Below are 13,064 nucleotides of genomic sequence, written 5' to 3'. Positions count from 1 at the left end.
CTACCTGTGCTCATCAGTGCTGAGCTTTTCATCTTGAAAACTGTATAAGAAAATGGACTTAAATTTAAGCTACGTAAAAGAGAGACTGAAGCATTGCATGCCAAGGCATAGAAACTGAGATGCTGTGTCCAATGATATTATTTTTATTTTCTATTCTGAAATTTGCAGGTGCCTGAAGAAGCATCGGCACTTTTGCTACCTCTTTGCTGTGGGAATGGATGGCCTCTGTTGTCTTTTCCTGCCAGTTCTCCAAAACTTCCCCTTGCTTGTGCCTTTCTCATTTACCTTTGGCTACTTTGATGGAGCCTATGTGACACTGATCCCTGTCGTGACAGCAGATGTAGTGGGAACTTCTTCCTTATCATCAGCACTGGGTGTTGTGTATTTTCTGCATGCCATACCATATCTAGTGAGCCCGCCTGTTGCAGGTCAGTTCAAAAGTGACTTTCCTATAATCTTATCACTACTCCATATTTACCTATTGCTGTGATGTAAAAGGAGAGGAAGGGCAGCAAACGCACACTAAATGGGGAGGTAGACCCTGGGCAGAGAAATAACACACCTAGACCTTCATAAGACTTTAGATCCCACTTAAGCCCTGTCTTGATGGGATGATTTCTACACCTACAGCAAGTTGAAATTTAAAAACCAAAACCGTATGGAATGAGGCTTCTAAGAGCTGTTACATCACCACTTCACATAGTTCAGAAATTGTGTAAGTAGAAGGAACAAAAGATTTTGCTGTGAAATTACACAATTTTTTAAATGTAACCTAAAGAGAGTTTCATTCCAAGGCTTTTTTGGTGTGGAGGACTTGATCTTTTCATCTCCAAACTGCTTTGAACAGGTGGGTGAGGTGACGTCACTACTGTTTGGTCACAGGCTCATCACTGCGATATCTAACATTTTCCCCATCGGTTCCATTACAGTGAAGTAAGGATGAGAGCTGTACTTCTATTATTCTTTAGAAAGAACTTGAAACAGTTTTGAATATTGTGGAAGATCAGAGATCTTTTTCAAACAGCCATGTATATATATGTCTTGCATCTTTTGTATGAGGTTCTTATGCACACAGTATTTAATCCCAGGGCTCTGTAAGCATGTCTAAAGACTGCCAGTTAAATCCATGCAGTTGAGAGATGTTTATTTAGTATTGTGGTGATGACTGCTGTGCCTTTTCTCATGGATTTGACGTCCAAAGAAAAGTCCATAAAAATCTTATCTGCCTACTGAGGACAAATCCCTCCCTGCTCCAGGAGGCAAAAGTATAGTGATGGTGATGTAAACCTGTACTGTTTGATTGTATTTATATGTGATAACTCCAGATGTTTATAAAACTCCTGTTGATCATAGGATTTGTAAATTACCAGAATTCTCATGGACCTTTAAAAAAACATGATTTTTCCTCCCCGCCCCCACCCCCCCAGGTTGGCTTGTGGACACAACTGGCAGCTATACTGCATCATTCTTCCTGTGTGGATTTTCTATGATATTTAGTTCAACGTTGTTGTGCTTTGCAAGACTAGCAAAGAAAATCAAAAGAACACATTTGCGGCCACTCACCAACGATATGGGCACGAAACGGCACATCTGGACAAATGGAGCAATAGCTTATTCTGTCACAGCAGAACTAGACCAAAAGGATGTTGAATTTTTGGCTGTGGATACAAACAGCTACAGCAACAGATGACAAGTGGTGTCAAGATTTAGTACTGCATAGCTTTGACTGAGACAGAGGTGGCTCTATAGTATTACAGTTATTACTCTTGTGAAACAATGCATTTCTCAATTAGATTTTTCTGTTGTGTTTTAGTTGGGTAAAATCTACATACAGCAACAGTAATACCAAGTTAACACAGTAATAGAAGAAAACTAGACTGAAAATAGAGTTTGTAGATACAAATGTTCACAGATTTATTTGAAATGCAATATGTTGACTCCACAGGTAATGTCAAAGATGATAATTGGCTATAATCAAAAGAAAACTATAAAGTAATCAGTCACCAAAACTGAACAACAAAGTTTAAATTATTTCAAAAGTAGTATTAAAGGAATAAGCTTTTTGGGGTTCTAGTCTGTTATGTTTCAATGGACTAATCACACATACCACCAAAAAACTTCCACATTTATCAGTCTGCATTTAACTCTTTGCAATAACTGTTTCAAATCCCAAAGCCATTTTTTTTTTTTTTTTAGAAAATCTGGCAGGAAACTGTGATTTACGCTGAAAGTATCTCTGGAGCAGCTTTAATTTTTACAGTGTGCCTGAATTTTGTACATATGTTGCAATTTCATTTCAAATATGGTTTTTGACCTACTTTCCCAAGCTTCCTACAGCAAAATTTTGAGGCAGTTGCTGCTTTTTTTTTTCCCCTGGATATTTTTAAAGCTTGAATTTCTAAACATTGACATTCCGGGTATGATCTTCCAGCTGATACTTGTCTGGGAGGGTAGAAGAGGTGTGGTGGCTGGTCTACTATCTGAAGAGGAGTAAAATTGTGCTAGGGCACTAGGCAGGCTGATAGACAAACCTGCTTTAGCTGTGTTGGAAGAAGACCAAAAGGAGCCCAGGAGACCAGAGGAGAGGCTCATGTGTTTCCAAATACAGATCCTCTTCCTCCTGTAAAATCAGCAGCTGTTGAAGAAATTGAGTCTGTGCAAGCAGATAACTGAGACTGCCCAGTCCATAGGCTATTGGTAAAGAGGATGTTGGCAGATAAAGTTGTTTCTGCATATTGTAGTGGCAACTCTATCTCTTTTTGTACTCAGGAGCTGCATCTTCAGATGGTGCAAATGGCTTATTTGTGCCAACTGAAGAGCTGATCAAGTCACTTGTCCTGTATAGCCAGGACACAACAGCTGTGATTTGCCAATGGTTTCCTGCTACTTGTGTGAGGAGTATACTACAGCTGGCTGCTTCATGGAAGCTATGGACTGAATGTAGCTCATGGGGTAAATTACTGATGTGATGATCTAATAAATAATGGGATGTTTCTACATTTCCAGAGTGAAACTGTTGTCAGTGATGGAGGAACTTCACATTCTGCAATGCAAATCATTTCTGGTTTTTGATGCTGTAGAAAGCTGCATTCTGTTCATTAGCAAATAATTTTCATCAATGCTGAACTAGTAGGTCTGTTAATCATCTGCAGTGTATTCAATGGTTGCTCACGGTGTTCTAATCCACTCTGTGCCTCAGAAGGGAAAGCAACATAGACTGATGTTCACCAGTGTGATTTAGATCAAGAGTACAGCTAAAGGAGTAAAACGTATTTTTTTATATATATGAATAGTATATGTATCAAGTAGTTTTATTATTTGTGCATATTTCAAATATAACACGTTAAAATTGTTTGACTTCAGTTGTCTATGCTGAAACAATGCATTTCTCGCTGCCCTGCTTCAGAAGTGTTGTCAGAGCCAATAGCATGATCTGTATGCACAGACCACAGCATAAGAGATGGGAGTACAAAAACTACTTAAAACTAATGACATAACCTTTTTTTCAGCTCTGCATAGCAATTGAGTCCAGGGCGCTAATTTTGATTTTACCGTATGTTCATTAAAAAAAGACAAAAATTATCCATTAATATTTCTTAATGAGTTAGGAAAAATATGCACATTTGGAAAAAAAAAGTGGCTTTATTAATTAGTAGTGACGAAGATACTGTTTTAGATCTTAATGCAAAATTTTAATCTAAAAAAAGTAGGGAATAGTGTGGTCTACAAAGAAGATAGGCTATTTTCAACAAGTTATGAATTACCACTGTCATTTACTTTACAAAAATTTAATTACTTTGCTTACCACATCTTAACATGTCAGCAGTTGTTCATACTAGAACTGCATATTGTAAAAGCATGTTGGAATAATACTATATGCATTTTTATCCTAGTAAACAATACTGTGTAAAACATTATTAGCTTGTTTTTTATTTCAAGGTATTTTTTCATAGGCTTTTCCATGTATGTGTTTAAGGCAGTATTTCTTGTTTTAAATATCTAATTTAGCAGAAAATATTCAACTGGTTTTACACACAGACCTTTTGTAGAAAATGATAGAATTATTTCAGGGTTTTCTAACACTATTTCTGCTCTGACTTAAGCCAATGGACAAAAGCTTGTATACCAGAATGATGCTTTCTGTGCATAAAACACTCTGAAACATCAGCCCTGTCATGAATCTCCCCACTAAGAAACAGAAGGAAGGAAGTGTTACAAGTAATGTCCTGTGAGTGGAAGAAATGGGAATACAGTCCAGGTTTATGAAGCCTCATGCCAAACTTCTACCCACTGGCCCACACAACCCAAACTGACAGTTCATCTTCATCCTGCCATGTGAAATATTTCAGGTGGATCCAGAAGTCTCTGGATTACACTATTTTTTAAAAAAATTATTTATTGTATCTGCAATTTTTTTTTTTCAGAGATGATAACATTCAGGCAGTTCTCCATAGAGGATACTTCCTGGCATGGCATAGTGCAGCGGTAAGCAGAGATACCTGGGCTAGCTGTGAACAAATTTGCCAGGCTAACACTGCATGTTCCCCCCAGCCCTGTTAGGCACTGATGGATACGAGCTTAGATGGAGCACTGCATCGGTCAGCCTGTCCGGCATCCCAGGACAGCATCGTCTGACTTGGCTGGGGCAACTTCTCTCCAAAACAGAAACATGGATCCTACCTCAGATGAATCATGCCTGGGATAACACTGTATTCCGTGCAGGGAATGGGAATTCAGTGCAAGTAAGTAAAACTGCTTAAAACTGCTGAAGTTATCCTTTCCGTGAGGTCTGAAATGGGGAAATCATCATTCTTTTGAAATTGCTTATGTTCTAATGATAATTTTTATCAGGTCAGCTTTGGAACATTTAATACATTGCACCTTGAAAAAATGTGTGAAAACAGCACTGGAAAATTCAAGTACCTTCTGTTGAAAAATAACCCTGTTTTCAGAAAAAAAAAAAAAGAGAGAACTTTGAGCCTGAAACATTTCTGCCAGCTTGGATAATAATTTATCTCCTGAAAAACAAAGGTTGGCTGTGTTAATACATGATGTATATATTTTATATTGCCACAACAATTCCTTGTTTGCTTTCTAAAGTGTTACAAATCTATGTGAGAAGGAAGAGCTTGTTACACTGTTAACACTACTTCATAGTCAGTGTAATGAAACTGTTAGTCAGGATCGCCTCAATAAACAATACTTTCTTCTCAGTGACTACTCTGGTGTATTCCAGTAGAGTTTTCTATATGATTTAGAAGGTGCTTTTGATTCATAAATGAATGCTTCCTGAAGGGTTATCTTCGCTCCTGTTTCCCCTGTACCACTAGCGCAGGCTCCAGTGATGTATTCATACTTGGGTGCGAATTGAGAGGTGTTCAGCTTCTGTCTGGTTCTGGTTTTGCCCATTGGACTTGGACACTGCAAGATGTGTGTTTCGTTTTGTCCACTTCCCGAAGCCCAAGCTCAGCCTCTTCCCTGTGTCACCGCGCCAGGCAATCCATTAGCACCACCCTGTGGGAAGTAACATTGCTCCTCCTTTACAAGGCACGAGGCAAGAACTAGAAAGCAGTGTTTGCATCTAGCATCTCGGGCTAGTACTGCCATCTGGTTCAATCCTCCAGAGCCTGAAGAAGGTAAGGCACAATAAACAGATTTCTTGCATCACTACACCTCAGTCTTCTCTGAGACGCTCTGACTCTTCATAAAAATTCAACCTCACATTTTTCTCAAAATAGCATCACTACACCTCAGTCTTCTCTGAGACACTCTGACTCTTCATAAAAATTCAGCCTCACACTTTTCTCAAAATGCTTTATTGCTGCTCGTTATTTCTGCAAGGTTCATTTTCCAGGAGAGAGGCAGGAGAGGCCCTGGTGGCAGGATGTGGAGGGGAGCATGGATATGCCACCATGGCTTCAGGAACCTGCACCACATCTTCCTCCAATTCTTTCCTGTTGCCCTCCATGCCCTCAGGAGTGTTTGGATGACCACTATGCTGATACTGATGTAAGAAGCCTCAAGACTGAGAAAAGCAGTGAGGTCGCCTAACATAGACTTTTGACCACATAGCTGAGCCCAACACCATAGGTAGTCACCAGTTCCTGACTTCAACGCTACTTTTGTTCCTACTAACTTTCAGGAGTGGTGTGTCGGTCCTGCTCCCAGTCCTTCCTGTTCTCCTCCCTCCCTGCTCTTTACCTAGGTAGGGCCACCATTGTTTGTAGGAGAGAAGCTGGCAGGTGGGTGGAAAACAAGGACACAACAAAGACGGATTTTACCCCAGCCCTTTCTTAGGGAGAAGGTGTGGTTGTATCAGTACGCTGTTAAGCTCCTGATCACTTTTGCTTATATTATGAAATATTCTTTGAGGGAGAGCTGAGAGGGCAGATGTTTCTTGATGTTTCATGATCTGGCATCATATTTTACACTCCTTCAGGCCTGTCATCCTGTCTGTATGTGCTGTTGCAGGGGCAGGCATGCCCCAGGATGGCTGGAAACAAAAGTGCACATCCTTCCTCATGCGCTTTGTCACCAGATTGCTTCATTCTATGCTACTGGCTAGGGCTCAGAAGTGTTTTGGAAGTACAGCATCAGTTTCTCATGAGCACCATGATCTATTATACCAAGGTACAATACTGTTGTAAAGAGCACTGACTTTTAGTTGAATATCTGAAGACAATCACCTCCTCCACCCGTTCTGTCTTTTCAACCCTTTCTTCCATTCACGTAGACTCTCTGGGCACTCAACCCTTTCCCACATGACCCTTGTGTTCTGCTGCCCTGTTCTCCTGTGCTCATGCAACTATGCTATAGCTGCGCCCTGCCCTCCCTATCCAGTTCAGTACATTTCTTGTGTATGTTTTCTATCCCTGGTTTGTTTCACAAGCATGGCCGCAGGTAGCCATCTCTTTGGCATCTCAAAGACTGCCTTTCCTTCCTTTCCAGATGTTTGCTGTAGCGGCTCCTGAGAGTGCAGTTTTGGGTAAACTAGTCGGATGTTGTTTTGTGCAGAGTTTAATTCTTTGGTGCAACACCTCTGAAGCCAGCTTTGCTGAGAGTTCAGGAAAATAAATGGGGCGATCTCCTGACCTTTTCATATCCTGCCAAAACTTTATCCCTATTACTTTTTTCAAATGGCCATTCCACTTGCTTTCATCTACTAACATGAGGATTGGACAGCATACAGATACCAGAAGCAACAGTTGTTGGATACGATGCTCTTTAATAGTTCACACAATAATACATGTTTTGTAAGCTTTCCAGTGAATTAGCCAAATAGTGGTTATTTTTCACAGTTGAACAATGTACAAGGTAGTAAACTGAACAAGTCTTCAACAAAAGTTTCATCTAAATAACAATAAAAAACCACATTTTAAAAATACTTGGAAAAGCATCAGAAAATCCATTTGTGTATAAGCATGCCTTTCAAATGGATAGATGAAATACTGCGTTATGATTCCGTCATCTTTTTCTCAGTAGAACATAAGGTCTGATTTCCAGGTTAGAAGTTCTGTGTTCTACGGATCATCACTTAAACACAATCTTTATATCAGCGTTAGCATTGAAGACTAAGATAGCTTAGCTATTATTTAGTCTTTCCAAGCATGCTCTCTGCTAGTGAATGAACAAACAAATGAAAAATCATCTTCTGCAGTTTCTACATTATCACTAGAAAGTGATGCCACTAGATGTTTCATCTGGTTATAACTTCAATCTTAAAAAAAAAAAAAAATATTTTGAAATGTTTGGGTTTTGGTTGTAGTGGGGTTTTTTTGTGTGTGTGTGTGAAGGCTTTTTGGAAGCTTTAGCTTGAGATGGAAAGTCGTAGCTCACATAATGCGCTCAGATATTCTTCATTGTCAGGACACAATGCAATGGCTTTCTCATAGCACTCAATTGCTTCATGTTTCTCACCGTTTAGATTATGAATGAGTCCGAGTGTACCAAAATCTGTTGCATCTCCTAAACCTCCCTGAATTCTCTGTTCCAACAATTTCTTCAGAGCTTTTCTACACATATTTCTTCCATGAGACTCTTTTCCAATTTTCAGCCCTTTTGTGTAATACCTAATGGCTTCAGATTCTGATTTCATATGAAAACGCTGAAAATTGGCATAATGGTAGTAGAGTTCTTGTTTATCATCATAGCATAGAATATTTATCTGAAACGCTTTCTGAAATGTCTCTTCTGCTTCTTCATACCTCTTTTCTTGTGCATACATGTTTGCTAGGTCAGTATGGGCAGAAAAAAATTTTGTCTTTTGGTCAGTCACTATTTTAAAATGAAAAATGGAAAGTCGGATGAGTTCTGCCACTTGCTCTTGAGGTTGATATCTTTTAGTCTTTTTCAGTTGAAACAGCTTTGCTCTGTAGCAGAGTCCTAGTTGGTGATGCAAAAAGACAGATTTTGGTGTCACTGCTAGGGCCTTTTTCAAAATCTCCAGTGCCTTGTCCACTTCTTTTCTTCTATAAAATTTAGCAGCATATCGCAGGAAATAAGGAAGATCAGGGGTTTTTTGCATTGCTTCTTCAATGTACCTCTCCCCTTCATCAACCTGCTTTTCATCCTGAAGTTTTAACGCAAGTAATGCCATAATGAAAGTATCCTTTGGATTCAGTTCCACTGCACGCTTCAGGGGCTGGAGGGATGACCTTGTATCTTCACATTTTCTGTGAGAAAAAGCTTCCAAACGATACATTGCTATTGCATAGCCGGCATTAAATTCTGGGTTATTGGGTTCATTCTTCAGAGCATTTTCAAAGCAATTTTCTGCTCTCTCGTAGTATTTTCTCCCAAACTTTAATAATGCCCATCCTTGCTCAGCATAGATCTCTGGAAGCTGAATCTTCCTTTGAGCAGTACTTGAAAGCTTTTTGCAGCTGTTTTCCACTTTGCTTACATAATTTTGAGCTTCTTCATATCTCTCCATGTGGTAATAGATCCAGGCATAGTTCCCCCAGGTAACAAGACTTCTTCTGGCAATTTCATTTGGATGATTTTTTTGAATTTCTTCTTCAGCTTTTTTGAGATTTCTCAGGGCTTCCTCATTTGAATTCTTTAGGTGGCATACATAGGATAGTAGATTATAATTTGTGATGTTAGATTTTATGAGAAACTCGATCTGATCGCCTATTGTTTCCTCTAGGTCATCGAGATCCACATCCTGCTTCAGCAAAGTCCATGTAAAATGACATTCTAGCTGCAGCAGGGAGCTCTTCAAGGAATTTTTGGAAATGGTACTAGAAGAAATAAAATAAAAACTTACTTATACTCCATTTGCTACTCTTGTTTTTAAACCAGGCATGATGTACTTCAAAAGCAGGCACTACGTCACCTGGTGCCACTAGTCAACAATACTTCAAACAAGACAAAGCTATGGGAAGCCATAGGTCTAAAGAACGGAATAGTTATTTTAATAGTTCTCCTTGCCAGTGTATGAGCACACCTCTTACATAGCAACAGAGCTGGTAGTTGGAATGTCAAAGAGGAGGGCTAGTCTCTGTGGTAAAGCTGGCACACCTCTGGGCCTCAGGATCATATTTCCTATGCTGGGAACAATTGCTGAAACCTAACCAAAACAGGTAATCAAATAAAAAAACTTCCCCCAAAATAGAAAGTGATATAGTGCCTTTCCCATGTCTCTGTGTATCTTATGATTTGAGTTATAATTTTCATTTTGAATTTCCTGCATTTGTAAATCTTTGTTAGATCATAGCACCATTTTTATGTTGTGATTACACTGATGTATCCACTTGCTGACTCCTGAATCCCACCAGCCTCCCCAGTTGCTGGCACGTGGGTGTACAGGCCCTCAAGGGTGCAACCCCACTCCACTTGCTGGTACAGACCGCACATTCACTCACTCACTCACTTGCCCTGTAGATCCCCAGAAGCTGGCTTTGGACATCCAGGAGCTGATCAGGGATCCTCTCTCTACCCAGGTGCCTCATCCCTAGGCACACATGCATCTGACCAGACTGTTTACATACAACTGGTCTTTAATATCCCTTTATCCTATCCTATTTTTTGACATTTTTTCCTTCCCAAATCACCTAGATCCCTTGTTTCCTTGCCTTTGGTCCTCTCCCCAAATATCCCATAATAAGTCTCACACAATCCCCAAATGCTTTTTCCTGCATCCCGTAATATGTCCCACATCCCTAGGCTGTTCAGACTGTAAGGCACTCTTGTGGACCCCTGGTGGTGAGGGTCCCCTGGGGCAGCCCTGTGAGGGTCAGGTGGGGGTTTGTGTTCCTGACTGGGGCATTGGGGAGCCCCCACCTGCCCTTGTGCCTCTCTGTTCCTCCATGTGTGTGGGGACAGGCTGATGGCTCTTGGGATGGGCCTGGGAGCAGCTGGGGCAGGGTGTTATTTGGGTTCCCTCTCTTGCCATTGCCTGCTGTGCCCCTGTGTAGGTGCGCAGACCAGCTTTTATCACACAATCTGTCAAGGAAAAACCTTTAGAATGCAGAGGAGACAACACTTCAGTCCATGTTGTGCTCTCCCTTAAAGAAGGAATTATACACAACTTCATAACTGAGGCTTCTGTGTCAAATCCTTATTTGTTAGAAAGATTTCTCTGCTCTCCCTCCTGTAAACCTAGAGGGTCTAACAGCCTGCGTGGTACAACATGTGCTGCCACTCAACTGCACGGTCATGTAAAAGGGAGATGTCTTTTGGGTAAAAAAAAAAAAGGAGTGAGTGGAAAGACTGGAAAATTACAAGGAGGCAAATCAAGGAGGAATCGGGAAGCCATCCTTACAGGTTCTGGGACAGTGGGAAGGACACTAGGAAAACCAACACCGAGTGCACCTTTCCACCCAAACCATCTGACACAGAGGTATCGGAGGAATCAGACAAAAGCGGTATTTATAAATGCAGTTAATGCATAAGTTTGTCTTACAGACTACTTTGCCTTTCTCAAATACTCCTCTCTGCCTAACTGATGTTTTTGATTGGTATTTACAACAGTTCCTAATTAAAAAGCCATATGTGAGGTAATTACAGTTCTTCTGGGATGAAGGGGAAGTGACAGTAAGTTCCTGTTACTATCGCTATCTTGTTAGAAACCTTTGGCTAGAGGTGAATACCACAGAATAGATATTGGCTCCCAAATCAGAAGGAAGAGCTTGAAGCATTTAAGTAGTCCCATTCAATTTAAAATCAAGTGTGTGTTGTTTTTTATTGTCTCAGCTGAGAGTCACCACAATGTCCATGGCTGAAAACAACAGTAGAGAGTAATTAATGAAAAGACATTTATGGAAAGTTAATATTCATGAATGTCACAAAAATAGGTCTGTGATGCAGATTAAATACAGTTTAGCTTCGTTCAACACATAACTGGTAGATGCAGTTTCCAAAGTTGTCATAAACATCTTAGCTTTGCTCTACTTGAATGTGTGTGCGCCTCTGTGCATACATGACAGTCTTCAGAAAATGTTACTGTGCCTCTCTCAGTCCAAGCTTCAGCCCAGAACCTGCACTGCCCTGTTTGCTGGTCCTCACAGTAGCAGAGATCAGAAAGTAAATTCTCAAATGCATCAGTGCCAGTCACCCATTTGGCTGGGCACCAGCTACGGCTGCAGCCTGGATTTCATCCCTGAACTGCATGCACACAATTTTTCTGGCTGTCAATTCTGTTCACAGAGTCTGGCCCTTGTCAGAGAAGCAATAACATTGCAATATTCAATAGCATCCTTATTTTATTTTGGTTCTTCCAGTAAATATTCTGTAAAATATTTTCTGCTCTTTGGATTCCCGAAGTCCCTCACTGCTTACATTTATGTAAATAATAAGCATTATTTTCCCGTGGCATAGCAAAAAAGCATCTTTCAGAGACTGCGTTGCTCACTTACCTCATGGTTGTTGTTCTCTGCTCACTTGTCCTAAGATAGTGCCAAAGGACTGCTGTCACTGTTGTTACGATTTCCCTTTTATGTGCTCCAGCCCTCATGTGATCTGTGAGTAATTTAACAGCAACCAGAAAGTGAAACTTCAGCTTATGTCTGAATCTGCGAAAGAAGCTGCAACCGCCACTAGTAGGGGAATAGAAACTTTATGAGTCACTAAGCTTGGCTCTGTGCCATGCATTACATTGTGTTGTGGAGAATGTGGCAAGAGCTCCTAATAGCTCCCAGCGTTTACTTTGTTCGAATCCAGCGGCATCTACGATAAGGAGAATATTTCAGGCTAGTATAGGCTGACCTGGTTATCATGCATAGACTAAGGAAGGGTCATTTCCCCCTCCTGCCTCTGCTGATGCATCTTTGCAGAATTTTGCACCATGCTTTAGGCTACTGTTTTATTGGTATTGTGTCATCCACATAACACTCACACAATGTCTTATTGCCTCTGCCTCCACTCCTTCATCCTGTATCTCCACATTGCAAGGTCTCTGCTGTTGTACCACACCTGTATATCATTGTGTAAGAGTACCAAATATCTCATCCCACCTAGAACAACTGTCTGTTGCTGCTCTCTACATAAAACTGCAGTTGTACTGTGCAATGACAAACGAAAGGAAACCAAATTAGATACAGTCAATTCAAGAAATTGCTGTCACAGCTGTGCCAAGCAAAAGCAAAGCTGCCGGCAGGTCAGGACAAGCTCGCACAGAGCAGGCCTGGCATGCCTCAGTCCTGAGGCCATGCAAACTCAGTGCAAAGCTTATGGCCTGCTGCTGGCAACAGCAATGCTGTGTTACAGGGCTACACGTTAACAAAGAGATAGGGCATGGGTTGGGTACTGGAGCACCTATGGATACAAACAACTCACTCATGCTTAGTTTAAAAAAAATAAAAATAAATGCAGGCCTGGCTTCATAAAATTGATTTTAGAGTTAACAAAGAGATCAAAGAAATAGTATCTAACATATGTGAATGGCACTATATATAGTAAATTCAGATGTAACCTGAAGCTGCAGATCAGTGAGGAAAAAGAAAGGTGTAAAAGCATGCTAGCAAACAGATAAAAATGACCTAAAATGGATCCTGGGGAGGGGAAGAAGAAGCTACCACTATTAGCATCATGTTTCTCCCAAGAAAAGAAGCCAGTGGCTGATT

General features: G+C 40.6%; 2 protein-coding genes across 2 annotated transcripts in view; one reads left to right on the top strand and one right to left on the bottom strand.

The window, feature by feature from the left end:
- Positions 1-1,690, top strand: part of SLC16A12 (solute carrier family 16, member 12) — a gene marked incomplete at its 5' end in the record, with an annotated part of 3,272 nt that extends 1,582 nt beyond the window's left edge. Inside the window, 2 exons of the mRNA XM_009695969.1 lie at positions 169-428; positions 1,428-1,690. Of these exons, the coding sequence (XP_009694271.1) occupies positions 169-428; positions 1,428-1,690 (523 nt within the window). The remainder of the gene's footprint in view (positions 1-168; positions 429-1,427) is intronic.
- A 6,117-nt stretch (positions 1,691-7,807) lies between these two features.
- LOC104158349 (interferon-induced protein with tetratricopeptide repeats 5-like) lies at positions 7,808-11,863 on the bottom strand. Its single transcript, XM_009695968.1, has 2 exons — positions 11,859-11,863; positions 7,808-9,242 (listed from the first exon to the last, which is right to left on the bottom strand). The coding sequence occupies exons 1-2, from the start codon at positions 11,861-11,863 to the stop codon at positions 7,808-7,810; spliced, it is 1,440 nt and encodes a 479-aa protein (XP_009694270.1).
- Between the last annotated feature and the right edge of the window lie 1,201 nt (positions 11,864-13,064).

This window comes from Cariama cristata, unplaced genomic scaffold (genome assembly GCF_000690535.1).
Source record: "Cariama cristata isolate BGI_N322 unplaced genomic scaffold, ASM69053v1 scaffold9572, whole genome shotgun sequence".
Taxonomy (NCBI): Eukaryota; Metazoa; Chordata; class Aves; order Cariamiformes; family Cariamidae; genus Cariama; species Cariama cristata.
The sequence above is the reverse complement of the archived record's forward strand: the minus strand, read 5'-3'. Positions and strand labels throughout refer to the sequence as shown.